At 39.4% G+C, this 24,801-nt stretch overlaps 1 protein-coding gene across 13 annotated transcripts in view; it reads right to left on the minus strand.

Moving 5' to 3' along the window:
* The window catches only part of ANKRD44 (ankyrin repeat domain 44), a 206,770-nt gene that overhangs the window by 34,763 nt on the left and 147,206 nt on the right, over nucleotides 1-24,801 (minus strand). For 4 of the 13 annotated variants that reach the window (XM_043505514.1, XM_043505512.1, XM_043505513.1 and 1 more), the window contains exons 15-19: nucleotides 22,766-22,849; nucleotides 20,385-20,496; nucleotides 12,239-12,265; nucleotides 4,108-4,179; nucleotides 404-605 (exon numbers count right to left, since the gene is read on the minus strand). In XM_043505514.1, the coding sequence (XP_043361449.1) occupies nucleotides 404-605; nucleotides 4,108-4,179; nucleotides 12,239-12,265; nucleotides 20,385-20,496; nucleotides 22,766-22,849 (497 nt within the window). The remainder of the gene's footprint in view (nucleotides 1-403; nucleotides 606-4,107; nucleotides 4,180-12,238; nucleotides 12,266-20,384; nucleotides 20,497-22,765; nucleotides 22,850-24,801) is intronic. The other 9 variants (XM_038422511.2, XM_043505515.1, XM_038422508.2 and 6 more) reach the window with 3 other exon arrangements.

Raw genomic sequence — 24,801 nt, forward strand, 5'->3', positions numbered from 1 at the left:
TTTTCAGTCTTTTTTCCTTGTAAGATCTGCCTCATTGCTACTTACTTCTTCATCTGACTCTCTAGCCTGAAACCATCAAGTGTGAGGTGGGGTGGGGGAAAACTATCACTCATCAGAGAAGGCAGATAGGTGCGGAAAGAGGAAATAGACCTGGTGAATGAGGTCTAGGGTCAGGCTGTGGGGGGAGAAGTGGAGCACTTCATGGGGACAAGGGAAAGCTGAGAAATGGAAAGATATTTAGCTCTAGTTCCTGGTGGCAGTTCACAAAGATGAAGTCTCAAGTCATAATAATTAATTAGGTTAGCAATAACCTTCAGAAGAGATGGTAGCTAAGCAAACATCACTACTAACCTCTGTCATGTTATAGGTTTTCTCTCTCAAGATAAAATACAACTACACTCACCTGAGGCATGGAGTGGGGTTCTTTTGGTGATGTCATCTTTTACCAAGATGGAAGCACCCTGGCTGATGAGAGCTTCAACACATTCTGCATGTCCTTTAAAGGCAGCCAGGTCCAAGGCAGTGCGTCCTTTCTCATCCTTAATATCCAAGTCTACCAGAGACTGAAGTAGTACCTCCAAGGCTTGATGATGACCGTTATAGGCCTAGAAATCCAAAACAGGTTATATTTGGAATAAAGCAATACAGATCTTACTCACTACTCTCCTGACTGAAAAGCACAACACGTGCATCCCAGGAGCACAATTTTTCATTGTGATAGTCATTTGAACACAATGGAAACTATAATACAGAGATACTATATTCTGTTTCATGGTTCTATGTCCTGAGACTCCCAAATACATGTGGGTTTTCCCACATTCCAGTGTGAATGGTATAGGAGACCAGAGGGTTGCAGGCGCCTGAAAATTTGTGTTTTTTAATTACATAAGAAGCCATAATGAACATCTAGTCTCTGATCTACATGCCACAGTCCAAAGAACCTCACCCAATCATTTCTGCATCAAGCCTTATCAAATGTGTACAGGTAGCTCAATGTAATGACACGTGCAGGATATAAATATGAGAGAAGAGACAGCATGGTGTAGTGTGTCGCAGAGGTTTGAACAGTGTGAGTCAGGCATAGCCACATTACTCAGCCACAAATAAGCACAAATAAGTTCTGCATGCCAGCCCAAACAAGCGCACATAAAACTTAAACCCCCGCCATCTATGTATATTCTTTATATGGAATGTCTTTTAAATAAAAAATACTTTAGATATTTAAAGTCAAATTTACTTCCACAGTGAGGCCAAATTACCTTAGTACCATGAGCCTAATTATTCAGATCTCTATGGAAAAATTCTAAGTAGTAAAATGTACAGAAAAGCTATTTCAATTACCTATTAATATTGCAGCTTTAGGGTCTCTCATATTGGGGACCTTCTGGCACTAAAAGCCAGAGAATGCTTCATTGGAGAAGCCTGCCTGGTGAACTTCACATTTACAAAGGTGTTTGGCTCTCATTTCTAACCCTGACAGGATGAAAGATAGTTGATGTTAAACCTCTCATTCGTCCAGCACTCTGTTGCCTGTCCTGGACCTCAAGCCAATCTGATATGGGGGATGGGTAGAGAAGAAAACAAAGAAAACTTCTGGCACCAGGTTGATTTAAAAATAAAATAATGGCTTGCCAAAAATTGTGAAACTTTTTGGCTAAACATCCCTGGAATGCTTTGTCTCATGCAACTTTGGAAGTCCACAAGAATGAGCCCCTCCTTTGGTCAACATTCCCTCCAGTCCCCCTCCCCCAGCCGTCTTTTTTTAACCCACAGTATTCCATACAAAAGACAGTATTAAGAGAACCTTAAAGTTGCACTGGTAAGCAGCCAAAAGTCAGGAATTGCCAAAATTAAGTTTGTATGGGGTAGGAGGAGGGTGAAAAGGAATTTGAGTGGGAAAAGAAAAGAGTCAACTGTTAATAAAATCCATGACTTTCTGCAAAATTTCCCATGACAAATTTGCTGTCTTATAGGAGATTTTTTTGAATGTATCAATACAACAGAAAAAGAGGCTCCCTTAAATTAGTGAACTCTCTAATTGGAAACCAGAAGATATTTTCTTCCGTAGGCTTCTGACCCTTCCAAGAATTATGCACATGCTTACTCTAGTGCTGTGAGTAGTCCCATTAAAAAAACTATTCACAGTCGTATGAATTTAAGCATGTGCTTAAGTCTTTGCAGGATCAGGACTTTGTTTATTTTATTTTAGTTGAATTTTAAGATTCTACAGCAGCTTTCAGAAAAATAGTTGCTTCAAAAACAAGATGCAGTGATCATCAGAAGTCAGGTGTGTGCATATGCTAGGGAACCTGTGTATATCCACAGATAGCACAGGTAACATGTAGTCTCATTGCTCATTCAGTTTCAGGAAAATTTAAATTAAACCCTGCAGAGAGAGTTTTGTGAAAAACAAGCCACTGAACATGTATTACGAGAGAAAGAGCAAAATAATTTGAAACAAAGGGTTTGATACGCTTCACCCATTTTCCAGTTCAGACCCATTCTCATACTGATTGTGATGTTCTTTAATTTATACATTATTCAAATTGATTTGCTGAATAATTTCTTCTAACAATCCTTGGGCTGTGATTTATTTGTGAGCAAGCACTTTGCTGTAAAGTAAAAATTTGTGCTATTTTGATTGGACACTGGGGTTACATGGAATATTTCTGGTCTCTGACTGACTAAGACCAATTCTCAGAAGAGGTTTCTGATGCAAATGTTCACAGTTATAAGCTTGAAAGTTTGTTTATATTGGATGTTTCAGGGAACATGTATGCCAGCCAGTAAACTCAAAAAAAAAGAGGGATGAAACCAGCTGAAGCTTATTCATTTATAAACTCCAATGAATATCCATGAAAATTATGGAGTTCACCCAACTCTAGTGGGCATGAACTGCGCTGCTTATCATTGTACTCAGTCACATGCTGGGGTTTTTTTGTTTTGTTTTGCTTGGGGTTTTTTGCATTAATCTCTGCATAGTTGAAACAGTTCATGAAAAAGGCCTACTTGAAGGAAATACAAATGTAAAAAAACCCACACCCAATAATAGTCATTGAAGTTCAAACTCAAGTCTTATTTTTCACCCTTAAAAATTATGACTTTCCAAAAATAGCATCAACTAAGGATTAAAGAAGCTAATACTTCCCCTGCCTAACTCCTATTAACATTAACAGGAAGCACACATATGTATCTAAGGGAAGATTAGGCCTGAGGACTCAGAATTTCCTGGCTTTTAGGTATGAACCAGACTATTAACCTTATTTAAAGATTTGATTGTCTTCAATATTTACAGCATACCTACTGGGCCTGGCTCTTTTCTGACTCACATTGGTTTTACATTGCTGTAATATGAGAAGGATAGGGACCCCATGCATTTTAAGTATAATTAGTATGATTATACACCAGCACTAATATAAAAGATTTCAGAATCACATGTAGATGCAAAAAAGAATAATCAAGATTTTCCAAAAACGAGTTCCTAAAGTAAGGCTCCTAAATCCTTCTTTACGGACCATAAATGGCTGGATTTTGAGAAGTGCTGAGCAGCTAGCAGCTCCTCTTGACTACAGTGGGAGCTTCTGAGTGTTCAGCACTTTTGAAAACCCAGCCAAGTCAGGTATGTTTACACTTGGAGCTGGGGGTATGATTCCCAGCTTCAGATGACGTACCCACGCTAGCGCAGATCAAGCTAGTGCACTAAAAACAGAATGTAGCCATGGTGGCGCAAGCAACTCACCACCAAAAATGCATGCCCTCAGAGACGCTAGATACGTAACTTGGGTGGATTGCACGCTAGCTCAGTGAGAGCTAGCACACACGTGTCTCCTAGAGCTGGGAATTACACCCCTGCCTTAAAGTGCAGACATACTGTTAGGTACCTTCATAAGGATTTAGGACTCGGATTTTCAAAGGAAATTCAATGTGAGCTGTGCACGTAGCTCCCTTATGTTTTTGGTTGGGTTTTTTTAATCCCTATAAAGGAAGCATTTTTTAAAATCTTGGTCCTAATTCCCTGTCCAGCTGTTACAATGCAGGTCTACTTACTTCACAGAGGTTAAGTGGTTATTTATCAGATCAAACACTGAACATGTGTCGTATACTTACAGCTAAATGCAAAGGACTTTTAGTAGCTCCTGAATCTGGTTCATCAAAAATGTTGCTGGTTTTTTCCAGAAGCTAAAAAGAAGAAGAGTAGTTTTAAAACATCTTGCAAAGCATAAACACTTCCACAGCAACCTAAAACAAAACAGATCAGATTACAAGTTACAACTTGTTAAAAGCAGTTTACGGTTACTTTGGTGGAGAGAGAAATGTTTGGCAGATTTACTATATACCAACTTAAGTACCAGGAAGATTTTAATACTAATCTTCAAGAATACCTGATTTCTAAACATAAAAGAAAACACTAAGAATCCTACTTCTATACTAGTGGCTTTCAATGCCCAGAGTATAGTGTACTCAACTGTATGTTAAACAGATGTTATTTTCAGTCAACTGCCTCTGTAAAATAGATGCTAGATTTAAAAGTCAATCTTGTTCCCACTGAAGTCAAACTACCCACTGATTTAATAGCAGCAGGATTGCCCCCTTAATTTGTTCTCTTTTGAGTGACTATTAACTTTAAGAAATGTGGTCTTTTAAAAAACAACAACAAAACTTATTCTTAAATACATAGGCTTCATATGTAGCTACACTAAACTGAATGATAAAATTAGAAAGCAAAAGTCTATATGTGGATTTTTGAAGCACTATCACCACCTGTAAGGCTTCCTGGAAATGACCTCTTGTACTAACCAAATTCCTGTCCTAGCTTGACTTTTACTCAGAGTGAGATAGGATAACCTCTGCCACTTCAAGTGTCATAAATTAGCAGGCAGACAAAAATATTTTGTTTGCAGTCATTTCCCACAAATACTTAAGGAAGGTTTTTAATAAGTGTTGAACAGATTTTTGTTGTGACCTCCCCCACAGAATATTTTCCAATTATTTGACACAATGAAGTCAAAACTAGTTTAAGCCCCAGGACATTCTCATCCATGTTAAGAGTCCCACTGAAATCAGAGGGACGACTTGCATGAGAAAGGATTACTCACAAAGGAAGAAGAATTTGCAGAGCCGAGCCCTTAGCTCAAATTATGAATGATAAATAAATCTGTAAGAAGAATTTAATGTGTTTGTATATGCTTATCAAAGCAGGAATTACCTTTATAATGACAAGGCCAGCATATCTCATAACTAATCATACTTACAGACAGCTCTCAAAGCACTTTACAGGCTTGTCAAGTGGGATAACTATTCACCACCTGAATGGAACATGGCAGCTATTTAACAGCAGTAGCAAAATTTCACTGGGATAATTATTATTTATATTACTATAGCGCCTATGAATCCTGGTCATGGACCAGGAACCCATCGTGCTAGGCGCAGTACAGATAGAAAGTGGAGTCCAAAAACGTGTCCAAGTGAAGCTGCAAGGGTGATGATGTGTTTATATACAGTGCCACTGGTGTGCACGGAATGTTACACTACAATTAAAGACAGTCCCTGTCTTAAGGCATTTATGATCTAAGATGAGTATGTGTATGACACCAAGAGGATGCTGGAGGAAATAATATCAGGCAAGAGTTGATAGAAAGGGTGATGGGTAATTAATAAATTTGTGGGGCTGCAGAAGCCATGACGGTTCTTTTTATAGTTATTTATTTTTATGATGTAGATAGGATTTGTAGGAAAAGGTGGTTTTCAAGGAGGAGAGGAAGGTTTTGTGGCATATACGATATTGGGGCAAAATTCCAGGCATATAGGGCTGCATGGAAGAAGGTATGAAGATGCTTATATGAGAAGGAGAAAAACTGTAGACACAATATCAAATGTTTCCCTGATGTAACTCTATTGACTTTAACAGAGTTACACCAAGAATAAATCTGACCCATCATAACTAGCCAACTTGATTCCCATCTAATGTTAACAATCTAGTCAAATGCTACAAAGATATGCCTATGTATAATTCTATTGTAATTCTAGGAAAATAAACTGATTTTATTTACAAATACATGGTTACTGTTTTAAAAATATTAAAATTGGGAAAGTAAAATATGTTAATGTTGGACATTGCTGATAATTCAATATTCATGTATGTTAACACAAAAATATATTCCTTCCAGATACGGGCCACAAGCATGCAATTTGAATCGGGACTCAAATCCAACTCTGATCTTTCAGAATATTGGCTGGTGTAGGGATGGGAGTTGGGTTTAGTGTTCAGTTTGGGCTCTTCTCTAATTTCTACTTTGTTTTCCTCTCTCTTTATAAAGTGTGACAAAGTTCCTGCTCTACCTTCGTGGGTCTTGCACTTATTGGTGGATTTGCTCGCCTTGGAGCTTCACGGCAGCCCTCAGCTTGGCCGTTTTTCTGAACCCACAGTCCAGGTCGACGACTCCTGTGTCTGACCAGGAGTTGGGAGGATTTGGGGGGAACCCAGGCCCGCCCACTATTCCAGGTTCCAGCCCAGGGCCCTGTGGAATGCAGCTGTCTAGAGTACCTCCTGGAACAGCTGTGTGACAGCTACAATGCCCTGGGCTACTTCCCCCTGGCCTCCTCCCAACACCTTCTTTATCCTCACCATAGGACCTTCCTCCTAGTATCTGATAATGCTTGTACACCTCAGTCCTCCAACAGTCTGCGTTCTCACTCTCAACTCCTAGTGCCTCTTGCTCCCAGCTCCTCACACGCATACCACAAACTGCAGTAAGCTCCTTTTTAAAACCCAGGTGCCCTGATTAGCCTGCCTTAATTGATTGTAGCAGCGTCTTGATTGGCTGCAGCTGTTCTAATCAGCCTGTCTTAATTGTCTCCAGAAGGTTCCTGATTGTTCTGGAACCTTCCCTGTTACCTTACCCAGGGAAAAGGGACCTACTTAGCCTGGGGCTAATATATCTGCCTTCTATTACTCTCCTATAGCCATCTGGCCCGACCTTGTCACAAAAGTTATTTAACCATTTATAAAAAATCCTTATTTAATAATCTGCATTTGATGACAACTGGGATTATTTTTTTTAAGGTGCCTATTTTCTTTGGAGAAATTTCCCCGTGAGCAGGCAATATATACACATTAGTATTTAGCACCATTTTAATCTAAATATTTGGCCAGTAGTCTTCAGTTCCATGAGGCTTGCTCTTGTACAGATGACTAATCTGAATTCCTATTTTCTCCAGTGGGTAACTGAACCTCTACAAATAAAAGTGACCACTAAACCGGTTCCCCTGTCTGCTTTACACTTATCCCTTTTTAATTAAATTCCTCCCATTTAGTGAACATCAAACCACTACATTTTGGGATCAGAACCTTAACATGGAAACTTCTCTCTATTTGTTAGGAGGCTCTAGAAGTTTTTGAGCAAGACAGATAATTGTCTTTTGAATAGAACAAAAATAATTTGCAAATTACTAGAATTAAGGCTTTAGATGAAGAAACTGCAGGATTGGAGAGCTCTCACAAAAGGAATCTTAGTGTCTTAGAATTAAAACATCTTAAGATAATGCCAACTAATCTTAGTAAGCTTACTACTCAAAATGCTGAATTTCTCCATCATAAAGTCAAGCATAAATACAAATTTGATGGTAAACCTGGTAACTCTCCAGGCTCTCAGATACACAGCCAGAAAATACAAGACAAGAAATTTATAAAAGAAAACAAGCCTCAGTAGTTCAAAGAGATACAAATAATGATTATTGAGTGCATCTTTCTACATGTAATTCTTCATACTAATTAAAGCTAAATTTCCACATAGATTCTATAGAATTAAACATTACACTCAGAAAACAGACAAAAAAGGCCAGGTCCCTGTTACTGTGCAAAATCCCTCTGCAGATAAGGTTTTGTCAGTATTTCCACGGCTTTATAATTTGTTCATAATAAATTACAATTGTTAATGTGCTTAGGCAACTGGGGGAGAGGAGAGGTGTCATGACGACTTTAGACCTGCCTCCTCAACACACATTTTGGGATTCAATTAATAAATAAAGGAAACTGAGTTTGGAACATAAGCTCATTTATTTCACTTTAATAAAAGTGAATACATTTAGTTATGGTACAAGACTATGCATGAAAGCGATATTCAGCAGCTATTATTTTATCTCTAGCTCCATCCCATCCTTCAAAAAAAGTTGTCTACATCCTGTTCCCACATTTGTCATAAGAACAGATAAATGTAAAGTAATGGGTCTATATGGAGTGAACTTAATAGTTCTAACTCCATAATGCATTCATCTTGCATTACATTTGTGCAGAAATTATATACAATTAGGTATTTTTTAAACATATGTGAATTTAGTGCTCATGAAAGGTGGCAAACTGACAGTCCTGGAGACCAAAATGTTCTTAATCAACAGAACTGGCAAAGTTTAGTGGTGGGTTTTTTTTTTTTTGTGATGTGGACACTTGTCCCCTGAAAACAGGCCACAGAAGAATTCATTGTTGTACACAAAACCATCCACTAACCATCAGATGTTAGCAATTTTTGATCACTACTGAACTGGACTAAAACCAATACCTGGCAGTGAAAGGCTTGTCATACCCCATTTCTAATCTCCTGAGCAATCTAGTCCTCTTAGTTGCTTACTAACTAGGCTTCTGCGGCATTTAAGCCAGTGTCAATAACTTATCATAAAGGGACATTTTAAGTAAAAGTGGTGAGTGACACTTTTTAAAAGATTAGGGATAGGATACCCATGCTTTCTACATTTCCTCACTTGATACAAGCACATTTTAAAATGGTCAGTTTATGTACGAAGAGTTGGAGAAAAGGCTTCATTTTCCTTCACACCCGGCCAACCTCTTCTGAACCCACTTCCCTGCAGGGGTTTTTAGTAGCATGATGTTAGTTTCACAAAGCTGGTACAATGTAAGCAAATTCTTATGACCATGACTTAGTTATGTCACTGCTAGTTACTTACCCTGTGAAGCTGGTATTATAAACTGTACCCTGTCTCTCTCAATTCTGTGCCACGATTAGAAATACTTAGTTCTTGCACTGTTTTTTACAGGAGGGGTATTTATTGACATCAAGAGGATTTGCTGCCTGTTCTAATCCTCTGGCTATAATAATGGATTATGATCAATTATTGTCCACGATTTTCTGGTTCTGATGCATCACTCAATGATACAGGATGGTTTATATGCTGCTTCTTACAGACTATATAGTATGTTCTAGGAATTAGCTCTGGTAAAAATAAGGAAAAGCTCTACATGGCATTTCTGAAATTTATAATCATTAGACAGAATGGCAGATGAACAGTTTAGTCACTCATAAAATGTTTAAATCAGGCTGCTGAAAGGAAGAAGTTAGAAGCAATTTCAGTCCATACATATCACAGTGCTATGTTAAATCATACAATAGACAGAAATACATGGTTGCAAACAGGATCTGACAAGTTCAAAAGTTTTGATGCACCATATTATGCGCGTTGCTGTTAACTGTGCTAATTAAAGGTCTGATCCAGCTCCCATTGAAGTCAATGAGAGCCTTTCCATTGATAAGTACCCCCACTCTCCACTGTAATGCAACTTTTATATAGATATTCAGAGTTGCATTCAAACATGAATACTTTAAATGTTAATTAACTTTTTCAATTAGTGCAGGGGTGGCCAACCTGTGGCTCGGGAGCTGCATGCAGCTCTTCGGAGGTTAATATGCATAGGCTCTGACTCCAAGGCTGGAGCTATAAATGTTAACTTTCCAATGTGCTGTGGGGTGCCCACTGCTCAACCCCCTGCTCTGCTCCTGGTCCTGCCACCACTCCACCCCTTCCCCCCAGCCTGCCATGCCCTCGTTCCTCCCCCGTCCCCACCAGAGCCTCCTTTGCATTGCGAAACAGCTGATTGCCACAGATGGGAAGGTGGGGAGGGAGGGGGAGGCACTGATTGGCATGGCTGCTGGTGGATGGGAAGCACTGGGAGCTGGAGGGGGGTAGCGGATGGGGGGCTGCTGACATATTACTGTGGCTCTTTGGCAATGTTCATTGGTAAATTCTGGCTCCTTCTCAGGCTCAGGTTTGCCACCCCTGAATTAGTATAATTAATATTAATTACATAAAATAGTAGACCATTAGGCTAGATAGGTATAATGTGATAATCTAGCCAGGGTATTTATTTTGAAAGGGTGTTGAGCAAATAGCATATGGAAATTTTCACACTCACTCAGAGCTAATCAGAAGGCAATTAAGACAACAGAAATAGTGCACTTTTGCATTAAAAAAATGTGTACAGGTATAACTTCTAATACATGAGGTCATCCAGAACAAGCAATTAGTTACGATTTCAGAATGCCACTTTCAAAACAGAGCATAAATATTAGACTGACATATAGGTTTGAGACTAATCTCCCCTTCTCCATTACAATATGAAGACTCAAGCATTGTCTACACTGCAGGAAAAACATATTAGCCAGACCTGTGTTTAAATATTGCTCTTGCTGGCTAAGTGTTAACACAGTTTCCTGGCCAGCATAGGCAGGACAAAATAAACTTCAACATGGTTAGAACTGGGTAGTTCACAGACTAATAGAATATTAACCTCTGTACCATTCTACATCAAAGAAATGTTTAGCTTCAGAGTTCATTCTAAATTAAAGGGCTAAATTCAAAGCTGATGTATAAAGTGATACAAAATTACACATCAGTAAGTAGGGGTAAAGGTATCTATACTAGAAAAGCTGCATAGGTTTAACTTGATCAAGACAAACTGGTGTGAACCTCAATCCAGGAAACAAGCACTTGGTTGAGTACTTTAATGAAATCAGGATCTTAAACCAGATTAACCCTTTATAAATCAATTAAGCGCATGTCAGTAATTTAGCGCAGTAATTTAGTGAATTAATCTAATGCAATTTAAAGATTAAATAAATTTAGGTGCCTGTACAATTCATAGAATCATAGAAGGTTAGGATTGGAAAGGACCTCAGGAGGTCATCTACTTCAACCCCCTGCTTGAAGCAGGACCAATCCCCAATTTTTGCTCCAGATCCCTAAATGGCCCCCTTAAAGATTGAACTCACAATCCTAGGTTTAGCAGGCCAATGCTCAAACCACTGAGCTATCCCTCCCCCCAGATTTACACCAGTTCAGTTAGATTAATCTGTGAATCAAAACTGAAATCAATCAGTGAAACTTTTCTAATGCAGATATGGCCTATAGAGACCAAAAGGCTTGAAGAAGGTATAGACTGAAATAGGGTTTGAGCTAATTTAAATCTGCACCTTTTGTACATGCTCCTGATTATCTGATTTTCCTGCTATGCTCCTTTCCTTTGTCCACTCTCTGTGTAAATTACTTAGGGCTTGTCTACACTTAAAGCACTACAGCAGTGCAACTACACTGCTGTAGCGCTTCAGTGAAGACACGACTTACGCAGATGGAAGGGGTTCTCCCGTGGATGAAGGTAAACTACCTCCCCGAAGTGGTTGATCAGAGAATTCATCCCTTGACCTAGTGCTGTCTACACTGGGCATTACGTTGGTTTAACTGCGTCGCTCAGGTGTGGATTTTTCACATCCCTGAGTGACACAGTTATACCGACCTAATTCCCTAGTGTACCGTCCCATAGATTCAGACTCGCTTCTGAAATGGCACTGTAATTTAAAAGAAAACACCCTAGAAACCGTAGTTTTGCTTCACATTACCAAAAGCAGCTTTAATTTATATACAGAAAATAACAAACCAATCAGATACATGTGACTGATCCACTGGATCTAGAAAATCACACTGATTGAAGAAAAACGAAATATTTTCAAGTGGAAGCTTGAAATCTAGTCTTTAAGAAGCAGCAATCAGAAGGCTTGATTTAAATAAAAGTAAAGGAGTACTTGTGGCACCTTAGAGACTAACAAATTTATTTGAGCATAAGCTTTCGTGAGCTACAGCTCGCTTCATCAGGAATGCATCCGATGAAGCGAGCTGTAGCTCATGAAAGCTTATGCTCAAATAAATTTGTTAGTCTCTAAGGTGCCACAAGTACTCCTCTTCTTTTTGCGAATACAGACTAACACGGCTGCTACTCTGAAACCTTAAATAAAAGTGACACACATGCATTTATTTGAAGTACATAGCATGCTGGTTAAGAAATTGTGATTCTTCTGTTGAGTTCATAACAGAGTGAATACAAGAAAGTGTATAGCAGTAAGAATTTTAAATGAAAATCAAAATACACAACATGCAATTATTTTTTTCATTTACTTACTATATCCAATGGACTTTTGCTTCCAATCTGATTAAAAATGGTAATTAGTATAATTAAAACACAGAATATGAAAACATTTTGGTGCATTGCAGATGTTTCTTTTTTAGTTCTTTGCTTTACAATAAACTACATTACAAATATTTCTTGAAATATTTTTCATGAAATAGGTCTCTGATCTAAAGGTGTTGATCTTGCAGGTCTCTGCTTATATATGTAGCACTACTAAAGCAAATGGGACAGCTCACTACTGAAAGTACATATTCAGGCTATGTGGAGTCAAACATTTTCTTTGTTGGGAAAAAAATAGAAAAGTAGGGGGGAAATACTATGGAATACAGATCTATCACTAACCTGTTTGTTCAATGGTTACTGTTACAGATATATGCTTAAAATGATAAAGTGCTTTTTTATGCTAGTAAAAAAACCTAAAACATAATTGTTTTTATAGTATCAGTGAACACAGAGAGTAAGCAAACTATTAAAAAAACCTTTGTTAAAAAGCTAGAAAACTCTGTCAGCAAACCAACTATCTCATTAACCCTGACCACAGAAACAAGGATGTTTGTTTACCATTGGATGGAATTTGGACTTGATCTAAAACTAGCAATAAGAAATCATTTTAATGGGTGTGTTACAGGTGATAATTATGTTGCCAATGTGCTATTTGAGGACACATTTTGATTCTCGTATGAGATTTATACAAATAATTGCCATTTGTGCTAATGGGAGTTCCATGATTCTCTCTAACACATGTGCTAATAGATTCTCTGTAGACTCCACTCTAAGCAAAGTCATGCTAGAATTCTTCCTGTTCCATTAAAAGATTAATCATCAATATGGTGATGCAGGAGACGCTGCTAACTGGTAGTGCCACTAGAAAGCCTAAATGATGTTGAATAGCTACTGCAATTGCAATTTGAGTCCAGTCAGAGAAGAACAATTAATATTACTCCATTTTATATATTGTTTAATAAAGTTATTAATTAAATTACACATTAGGAAAGATTTGAGGACTTCAATTGCTCAGACATAGGTGAGAGGTTTATTGCAGGAGTGGGTGGGTGAGATTCTGTGGCCTGCATTGTGCATGGGGTCAGACTAGATGATCATAATGGTCCCTTCTGACCTTAATATCTATGAATCTATAAGAATGACTCTAGTGCATTTTCCAGTTTTGTTCCACAAAAAAAGAAGGTGAAAGTGGTTGAGGTTTAAGTTTAATAAAAAAAGCACAATGAGCCACAAAAGTTTCCTGTGCTCTAAATTATACAGCTTTGAACCTTGTTTCCTGCATGGCAAGTCAGTTTCAGTTAATGTTAAAACCATGTCGTTTTACAATGTTGCCTTCCTAAAAACCTAGCTTTCTCTTTGTTAAATACATGTGAAGAATTAATGCTCTTCTGTAAATTGCCTTCAGGAGGGCTAGAATAGAGATCATAATTCTGTCTTCATTATACTTCTTTAAAACAACTGCAGAGATGCAATTATGTGTATTATGCTGTAATTTTCCTACCATAATGAACTCGGGTTACGCAGTAAAACACTGTTACACCGTTTCAATTTCAGTAAGGTTCTGTGCATTAACAAAAATAGATTTGCCAACCAATCTTTAATCCAGCAATAATGCTACATATTCTATTTACTGCTGTTCCTACATTTTATTATAGTCCTTGGCACATATCCCACAGCTCTGTACATCTGAAGAAAGGAGATGGCCAGCTATTGTTGTGTGGGGATAGGAGTCTTCTGTCATTGATTTGTGTTATTAATGTTGGGCAGATTTTTTTTTTAATTTCCCCTCTGAATTTCAAGCTGTGATGGATGGACGATTGTTGATAAGGGATATATAAAATTAGCATTAACCATATGACAGATTTACTGGGCTAATGATTTTAGCTTCTTCACATACCAGGTTTACATTGTACTTCCTCTGCATTCTTAAGATGTTTTTCAGAGTGCAGGATCTCTCTCACACACTTCAACAGACTGCCTCAGTTAAATGAAAGAGACATATCAAGATATGCCTCTTCTATTAGATGTGATTTTCAGTGCAATCATGTTCTCATCCCACCCTCACTGTATTACAGTTGCATTAATTCACTTTCTGCCTCAACCAAAATGTAGAATTCATTTGCAGATAGAACAAAGGAGATAATAGATTACAATAAAAAAAGAATAATTAATTCTTATGGCCAATCAAAATATTTCACTGCTGCAGAAGGACATTTATTTTACGTGCTCTAAACCTACATCAAATCAAAGGTTTAACTGGCCTTCCAGATTACATTTTAATGTGAAATTACAGTTTAAATTTCACTCTTTGCACATCAATTCAGATTTTACGTTCATGGCCCATTTCATGAAATATACAGATTTTTTAAAAACATGTTTTTAAAAACATCAGTATTAACTCAGTGATGTTAATCTTACCATGACTCCAAAATATTAGCTAATGACCTCCCTGAATACTAACAGAATCAGTCCAGATTTTAAAAAATGTGTAGGGAAAGAGGTTATTTTTAGCAGAAAGAAAGCAGATGGGACATCCTGACACATTTACTCAGATATGTGTGCTTACCATTCAGTCTTTTATGACTGGTTGGTTACAGATGGAGATAGAATTCAGGTATCCAGTCTCATCCCCGTTTCTTTAGCTGCATGATGTTATTCACTGCTGTACAGATATTCCATTAACATCCCAGATGACATAAGTGCTATCAGATACAAAAGCCTTCTGATTGAACACTATTTCAGAACAAGATATTATGATAGGGGGTGACTGTGTAAGCTTTATCTAACTGGGTCAAAAGATTTGACTTCTCATTATTAATTCCCTTCTCTCCTAACTACCCCCATTACACACAACACTCAGTTCACTCCAGCTGGTGTGGGAAGATGTAGGATTTCCAACTCGATGCCCTGAGGCAGGCAGATACTACACACAGGAGGAAGAATTCATCACAAAGGATGGATAGGTAACATTTCCATGCTGCCCTCCCTCAAAGATTCCAATGGAGAGGAGGAGCGGGGGAGGCAACTTGAAGTCACCGTTGAGACTCCCTCGCAGCCCTACCAGTTTAGACTGACCAGGGAATATCTCCCAGCTGCCTAGGCCACACCCCTTCCCCAGCTAGCACCTCCTACTTTGGGGAAGAAGGGAGATTGTCATGCCTTAATATGCCCAGTCTTTTTGCCCCACCCTACTTTCCAGTGTCAAGAGCCCCGCTTTACATTGGGAGAAGCTTACACTTCTTAATAAAACACATACACTCACAGCATTATATGTGCAGCACACATTTTAATTGTAAGGTTGGACATTTTTCTAAAATCACCTTTCTGTTTGTTATGTGAATACGGAGGGGCTGAATTTCTGAGTGTACTACAGATCACTGATGCTTTGAGGATACAATCTCGCCCTCAATTATACATGTGCAACCTCAACCTTACAGAAAAGCATAATTGTAAGCAGAAATTAACCTTAATTATTCGATGAATTTATTTAATCTTAACGAGAGTTGAGGGAGCTCCTTTGTTCCTAGGATAGGGTCCACAATGAATAACAGAGAAGCCAAAAAAAATCATATTCCATGGACAATTATCCTTTCCCCAACTGAAACCAAGGTATTTTTTTAAAATAATGCTGATAAAAGTGGGATGCTTAAGAAAACATGGATCAGTTCTTCTAATTAATTTATCTCCATTTTATATTGTCTCTTCCTTTTTATATCTTTCTTATATATCTTATATATCTAAGAAGTGACCAATTATTTGAAATAGGGTTTTTTATATACAGCTTAGGTCAGAAACCACCATAAAACTGAAAAACATGAATATAATCAGCCCTTTGGAAAGTCCGATGAATTGCAGAATGCTTGAAGCAAGCAATCCTATGCATCAATCCACAGATTCAACCTTGGGGTTAATTAGAATTGAATGCTTCCTGCAACATTAACTAAGGAGTCTTGTAACAGGTAGCCCAACCCTCCAGACATTAAGAGTCAAGTCACCCTGTTTTGTATCTCCTTCTCCACACCAAGAGCACTCCCCACCCCGGGGGGAGAGGGAGGGAAGAGAGAGAGAGATTTATATTTTTCTCCATTTAGTGATGCTTTCGGCTTTGGGATTGCAGGGTTTGGGCACTCTCCAATTCTCCGTCCGGTTCGCTAACCATGATAAGCAGGTGATCCCTTTCTTCTAGGGTTGCCTGATGCTCCTCAACCAGCTCACCCTTTTACCTCAAGGTCAGCTGCCTGGCCTCCTCCAATGCAGCCATTTTCTCCTGGTATTTCTTTGTCAGAAAGGTCAGCCTTTCACTCTTCTCCCCTATCAGCAATGTGTCACACCTCTTGGCAGCGGTACCAGGTTCTCCTGTGACTGCAGCATCCACCCTTACTGCAGCCTCCAGGTATGTGAACTGTTCGTACACGCTCCTGGATGACGTTTTCTGCTGCTTGACTTCTTAGACCCAAGCCTGCAGCTGCTCTGCTTTATTCAGGGGAACTTTCAACTCATTAGCCTCCTCCTCCATTCTGTGCTTAAGTTCTTTTACTCAGTACCTGATCCTCTCTGGCTCATCCTTCCAACCCAGTGTCATCTCCCCCACCTTGGTTAGGGAAACGATTTTTCCCTCTGGAGCTGGCACTTCTTCCAGCAGACTATAGCATTCTCCTGCCTAGCTTATGGGCTTCTGATGCTACAGAATGCTTCGTGGCCTTTTTCTCCTTAGGCCTCTATGTTGGAAATCTGCTGCACCCTCTCACCCTTCATCCATCTGGACAGGGATTATCTTCCTTATTTTGCAGGGCTTTCCTCAACTGCTTCTTCAAAGGGCAGACTTAATGTGCCCAGCTTTTCCACACTTATAGCATTTAGGTGGCCTCTTCTCCCCTTTCCCCTGATCCATCCTTCAGCATTCCTCTGATTCTGACTGGACCACCTCTGGAATCAGGTTGCCACCCTGGGCATTCAAACTGTCTCTCCTTGTTTCCCACACTAGAAACAGAAGCCCAGTGCATACCTCTCCACTGATCACGTGCTGTTGATTTTGCTGGGCTATCCACAGCACCTCCTGTTGTCTGCTGATCTTGCAGAAGTTGCAAGAGGACAACCTGGATTTGCTGTTGTCACACCAGATACTGCAGTATTTCTTCCATCTTGCTCTCCAGCGCTACACCGTTGTTGCTTCCATCCTTGATGGGAAGGGGTTCAGAGATCCTGGCAACTGCACCAATTTGTAGCAGCGTGGCCACTATTGTCTCCTGAGCTCCCCGTCACAGACAGGGGTGCCTCTGCAGTTCCCCAACCCATGTTTTCTCCTTAAACTCCACACAGTCTAAAGGAAAAATTAAAATATTCCCCACCTGAGGTCCAATTTATTTAGTCCTAAGACGCGCACTGGTTCTTCTGACCCTAAAGTGTCTCTTTTCCCTTAGTTGGGAAGTTCTTGCCTTCTTTCCCAGACCAGGGCCACAGTTCAATGTCTCCACAGAAACCAGTCTTGCTCCCTGTAGCTGCTTCTTCAAGCCAGCTATCACTTCTCAGGCTTCTGTTTTCTAAGAAACCCCCACTCACTGCAGCCACCTGCTGCTCTTTATAGGGAATTAGCAGCTCTCACACAGGTCTAGCTCCTTTAATGATCAGGGTTGGCTGGTCACAGGCCCTCCAGCCATTAAGGGGCAAGCCACCCTGTTACAAGTCACTATTGTTGTTTATGGTAGAGGAGATGATCAGATTGGGCATGATTCTAAATCTCAGTCTAGGATGAAGAAAAGATTTTGTATTTTCTTTCCCTCCAATGAATACATGGAGGGTGGAAAAACAGGAATCAGAATTTGACAACTTACTCTTCTTCCTTGAGTTACATGGAAAAGGAGGGGCTTGCAGTACAAAAAAAATCATGAAGGGAAATGAATAAAAATTAAGGGCTGGTTTGTTAAACTAAGAAAAACTGTGGCAATCTACTGCAGTCAATAGCTAAAATAAAGGTTGTGGTTCCAGACAAAATCTTAGACATACCTTTCTTGTTCACAGCACACTAAATTATAACCAAACCATGTCAGGGTCTCCCACAACACACACTGCTCCTGTTCCTTTTCACCTGAACTGTATAGATTTATATCTTAGCACCCAGACACAGAATCTTCTATCACTTCTCCATAAAATAATCATGGTACACGACAGCATTGTCACCAGTGATGATTTTACACTGGCTCCTCTGCAAGTCATAGCATAGTGGATGTGCTGGGGATGGAACTTCTCTATTATGGCCACTTTGGCTCGCGCTACAAGCACCACCAAGGAGGCTGCTATAACCCTTCAGACTGTCTTAGTTATTTCAGGGTCCATTTTGGCCAGGGGAACAGCCAAAGATGGGCGAGATGCAAAGTTGGCACAAAGCCCCCTTTGTCTTCTCCCCCTTGCCTCTGGGAGGCACAACACAGAATCTGACCCAGTGCGACAGGGTGCAGCCCTAGAACTCAGACAAATGAGAATGAGAGATCAGAGCAGAATATGTTTGCTTTCCTTGCATGTCTGTATCATTTCTAAATGAAAGATCCACACAAGGACAGCCTCCCAAACAGGGCAGGACACATGAGAACATTGCTAGGAGGAGGCACCAAACAAGGGAAGCCTGGCAGCAATGACAAGGGAGAGGGGACATGTATGCTCACAAATTAAGGGGGAGAGTTAATAAGGCTTAATACTCCACTTAAAACTTGGATTTAGAGCTGCCATAGGGAAATTTCAATTTAGAGCTTCCTTGATTTTGTGTGTAGACCTTCAACACAATTTCCCATATGGCAACTGTGACTATTATTATGCATATTATGAAAAGTAGTCTCTGTGTATTGTGCAGTCACCCTTTTTAATACAGAAATAATTTGGCCTGTTAAACAAACCAAGGAAGAAAAAAAGGTTCTAAAAAGGCACCAGATGCCTCTGTTTTACGGGACTGAGTACACATAAAATTTCATTTCTCAATGTTACGCCATTTTTGGTGTGATTAGAGCCTACAAAACATCCAACAATATATATAAAATCTTCACATACTTCAAATTTCAAGCACTTCAGCTAATCTGCATCACATGCTACTCATTTTTACAATTCATAGCTTTTTATAAATTCACACTATATAATTTTCTAACAACTCTGCTTTTTTTGCTGACAAGTATATCCTTCCCTACCTGATACGGTTAAACATATGAAAATTAGGGAGTATAATGTTGACATGGAGTATGGCAATACTGCAATTACTGCATAATACGTAAGGAAAGGTACTACTACTTTTGTGCAGTTGATAGTAAGGAGTGTCATGCTACCATTACTCATCTTCATTAGATCATTCAGTTAATGTGTTGTCTATGATGAATAGTCACATAAAAAAACCACATTTAAGTAATGTTTTGAATGCAATCAAAACTCACCAAAGCCATGCTACACTTAGGTTCTGATCCAGTGAAGCATGTAACATGTGCTTAAGTCCCATTGATCTTGTGTGTTTAAGTGTTTTGTTGAACAGAGATTGGATTAATCATGTATTTTATAGCTAACCCACGCTTAAGTACTTTGTTGAATTGGAGCCTTAAACAAACACATACCACATGTTCAACACCACCTAAACATAAAGACCCAAACTCTGCCCCCATTCCTATAGGCAAGGACATTTCTAACCAGAGATAAACCCATTATGGTTCCCCTGTGCAGGGGAGAGAGGCTTCGGGTCTGTATCTCCTGCAGCTGCAGTCCTCCTTAGTGGCTCTTTTCATAGCAATGCAAAAGGACAGCTGGGACTGGAGCACGTCCAATATGCCCATGACTTCATGGACAAGATAGAACAACTAGCTTTGTGCTCCATGCCTCTGGAAAACGGGGTGGGAGAAAGGGAGGAGAATGCCACCTCTCTGGCCCCACAGGAGGGCCATTTACTCTGACTTTGTGCAGGGATCAAGGATCTGTCTTGAAAGGGCCATAACAATGCCAAGTTACATCTGGTTCTGAATATTTGTCTGTAGTGTACCTTCCTCTACATTTCTTCAGCATCATGAACATCCATGGTGCTCAAACAATAACAATCCTGTAGAGTTCATAACATGCCCGTGAACATCTTCTGAAAATGGATGTCTTAGCACTGATTGAGCTGACTCACCAATTCCAAACACTGTCTATGGCCATAAGCAGCAGCATAGTGCACTGTGTTGTACCCTTCTTTGTCTTGGATCGATGGATTGGCATCATTTTGAAGCAGGAACTCTAGACACCTGTGAATAATGTACACATTTAAATTACAGATCATATCATTTAACAGAATCATCTCCATTGCAACTATGAGCAATACTAAAGCCTCTTTTCTAAAAAGGCTGGCTATTAAATATTGTATTCTTTACAGAATCTTGTACCACACAAGAGATTTCCTGCCTTAAACTTCTGTGCAGCAATATCTGCTGGTCTTGGAGCTTGTTTGATACTGTGACACTCTGTATCCCAAAGCAACACCATGACATCTCCATATATACCATGAGGATATGATTGTGGTATGTCTTATATGAAGTATGTCATGTAAAGTATCAATGGAAAAGTTATGATTTGCTGAATATGATTACCCTATTTGTATGAATGTATCATTTTTGTATCTAAAGTTATGAATATTGACTATGTACCAGTATTTCAAATGTGTTTGCTCCTGGGTAACACCAACAAAGTAGTTTACATCCAGTGTAGTCAGCACATTGTGGATGAACCGTTCAAGGTGATGGCCTATTAAGACACACTATGGGCCACAGAAGTACCTTATCTCTACCTGATGGGTTTTCCTGTGGATGCTTCAGCCAGTATATGGATAATGGCTGCTATGACTCATCAAAACATGCAAGGGCATGTGACTAGGTCATGTGATACTGGACTCCATCCTGTGCCTGTACTTTTCTACAAACTGTGCTGGAGACTCTGCTTGGAACAATGAAGTTCCCTCCATATGAAAGAAGCTATAAAAGGGGGAAGTGGCATCATCAGTTGTCCTCACTTCCCCCACAATTCAACACCTGGAAATACCTAAGGAACAAAGACTGAACTGGGGAGGTGGTCTCAGGCAGGAAAGGAGGAATCCCAACCTGTGTATGGAAGATTGGTGAACTGTTTGTACCATAAGGGTGAGACACTGCTTGATTCAAATCCTGTCTAGTTTATAGGACTTAGATTGCAATTTTGTTTTATTTCTTAGGTAATCTACTTTGGTCTGTACATTTATTACTTATAATCACTTAAAATCTGTCTTTCTGTAGCTAATAAATCTGTTCTATATTTTACCTAAAAAAAGTGTGGTTTGAGTGAAGTGCATGAAAAAAATCTTAGCTCAGTTAACAAAAACTTCTGTATGTCCTCTCCACATTGAGGAAGGAGTGGACTGGATAATAAACTTACACTGGTCAGGCTTTTGACCAGGGCAGGTATTGTTCTGGGGTCCTAGGCTGGGGAGCTGGGGGGAACTGGCTGGAGCCTCTATTTGTTGGTTCATGAGTGGCTGGCAAAAGCATTCATGTAACTCAGCTGGGTGTGTCCCTGACTGTAAATGTTTGTGTGAGTGCAGGACCAGAAGAGGTCTGCAGCTTGTCACAGCATCACGGTGAGAGGGAGAGCCCATGCTGGTGTGACGGAGGGCTCAGCAGTACCCCAGTTCCAAGTTGCACCCCAGCAACGCCTGTCAAAAATACTAACAGATCTGAAGTTCAACTCAGCCAGTACCGCCACTCTAGTTTTTAAGATACATTTCTACAACAATGCCAACAAGAAAATTATGTTTAACTTCATCATGGGGTAAGTAGCTTACTTCGAACTAAGAAAAGTGACAATGTCATTACTGATATAGTTCAAAATTTACTGATCAAAATCACAGGTATCTAAACTAATCCAGTAGCTGTCTGACTCTGAGCTCAATGGCAAATGAGCTATGATCCCAAATGCATATCTTTTAAATTCTTTTGATAGTGATAATTTCTCTATCTGAATCAAATATTTTCTGGGTACTCCTCTGGGTACTCATCTATCAGAGTTTAATTTTTTACCCCTCTGGAAAAAGATTTCAAAATGTTTTCTTTGTCACTCTCTTCCACATGTCACAACCATGTAGTCAAACTAATGTAAAACTATTACCAACAACAGTGACATTTTAAACAAAAACACTGCACAAAAACATCAGATTTGAACACAGTAATACTTATTCAGGACACTGGGTTATATTTTCCTTGCAACATAAAAACCCAGTGTATTGCATTTAAATAAAATAGTGTGTGATATTAAAGAATTATTAGAGTACCAACGCAATAAACATGTAGTTAGGAAAAGCAACAAGCATGGAAACAGAATTGGTAAATACATTTATAGATCAAAGAGCATTTTACTCAGGTTAACTCCCAATAGTATCAGGTATTTGTAGCAGAGCAATGAGTGAACAAGATAGCAGTGTAAACTGCAGCCCAAAGAAACAGAGGGATTCTCTAAAAATGGAGTCTGCTGTATTGACACCAAACTTACAATGCAGCTTCTTTTTCCTTCATCTCATTGGCTCTTTCAAGTTCTTCGGCATTTTCATGAGAGTTACCTAAAATATTCTTTCTTCTTAACATAAGGGATAGAAAAATGCAACTCGTTTTCAAAATGTCAAATCAGTGATTTTGGTGTAATTTACCACCCCCACTCTCTCCTCCAATCAAGTGACCACTTCTAGGCATTAGTCAGATTAATAAAGGGCCTAGCATATGAGCTAATCACATTCCCAAACATTGAACACACCTAAAATGTGCCAGCTCTTCATTCTGTATGTCAACTTCCAAAGTAATCAAAAAGTTTTGATTTCTATCAGAACCAGTTTGTTCATCACTTTCTGTTTCACCACACCTGCCCCTTGCCCTCAAAGACTCTTCTTTGCAACCCTATGTTCCCCGTCTCCATCCTCTACCCAAGGTAACTTGCTGTACTTCCCTGTTGACCAAGGGATAGAACCCTGTGAAATTTTAACCACCAGCACTAATTGACCTGTCTTGACTGTGCTCTCAAAGTGTTGCTGACAGTTCCCACATTCTGCTAAAGTTCTAGGCAACACTATGATGACACTCCAGCAAAACTCTTTAGACATGGAAAGGGTTGAACAAATATTCAAACTTTTGAGCCTACTGGAAAGTGGAGTGTCTCTGGCAATGTTACATGAAGGGGATCAGTCTGGTGGGGATGGCTGGTCGTGGGCTAAATTTTGTAGACAGACATTATTTGACCCTCAGGACTGGAGAAATCAAGAGCCAAGATACAGTCTGGAATACATGTGTTGGATAGAGACTATCAAGGACTATCAAGGATAGTCTCTATCCAACACATGTATTCCAGACTGGATTTTGAGCAGTACAGAATGGTGCATCTCTTCAAAACATTCAGTGTCCCATCCTCCACATCCAGATTTGACATTCTGTAACCCAATAATGTTCCCAATTCTGTCTGATGTCCAGTAGGTTTACAGACATTATAGATATTTGAGATATGCAGAATATGCACCATTAATTGATACAGGATGTTTCCTGACTATTACTCATGTGTCGTGCCTCAGAAGTAAATGAACCATTCGATGCTGTAAAAGTGTTAGAGGATGGCACATGCATTGACCATGGACCCAAATATTCCCACCCACAGTTAAAGGCTGTATCTGCTAAACACATTCAGATGATCTCAATTAAATCTATTAATAAGTCTCAAGAAGTGGGGTGGAGGGAGAGTTTGTGATGATCTGCAGAGGCAATACATTCAGAAATCTCCATTTACTGATAAGCAGCCTATCTATTTCATTAAAATGCGTCTGTGAATTTGCAGTGTAGGAATGGATACATTCAACTGAGAAGAAGTCAAGACAGCTAAATCTCTGGCAGAACAAACTTTTAGTCCTTCCTGAACTGCTCATTACTGGGCTGGATACAAAGAAGAATAATCTTCAATGGTCTTTGGACCTAAATAGCCTGACCTCTGGAATTTTTTTTCCATATGTTGAAATAGCCATGATGACCTACAAAATGGCTAAGTTCTGTCCAGGTAGAAAATAATGGTCCTTTTCACCCTTAACCTATACAATCTGGCCTCTCCTAGCAAATCTCAAACTCTAGGAAAAAAAAGAGAGGGCAACAAACATAAAATAATAATCCAGCATAAATTCAGGGTAAGGCCACAAAAGCATAGTATCATTCCATAGCATACTAAAAGCAGATCAGTAAGGGGGTTCTTGAAACTTACTCACTCATCTAAGTGATACAGTGGCTACTAAAAGGACAATATAAGAAGACAAGAACACTCCCCATGATGTTCAAATCCAATGCTCCAGTTGGAACTAAGTGTGAAATGTGTTTTTTCTGTGAAAAATGACTGGGGGAGGAGGGGAGAGAAGATGCATCCATGTGTGCTGTGTCTCAGGGCTTTCCACATCAAATTTGCTCAGTGTTTTCTAACTGCCAGCTCCTTCTGCAGTCTCCAATATTCAACAGTCTGTGCTGACTGTAAGCAACAGAAGTAGTGGGGTCAGACCACCTTACTTG

The sequence above is a fragment of the Dermochelys coriacea genome, chromosome 11 (genome assembly GCF_009764565.3).
Source record: "Dermochelys coriacea isolate rDerCor1 chromosome 11, rDerCor1.pri.v4, whole genome shotgun sequence".
Taxonomy (NCBI): Eukaryota; Metazoa; Chordata; order Testudines; family Dermochelyidae; genus Dermochelys; species Dermochelys coriacea.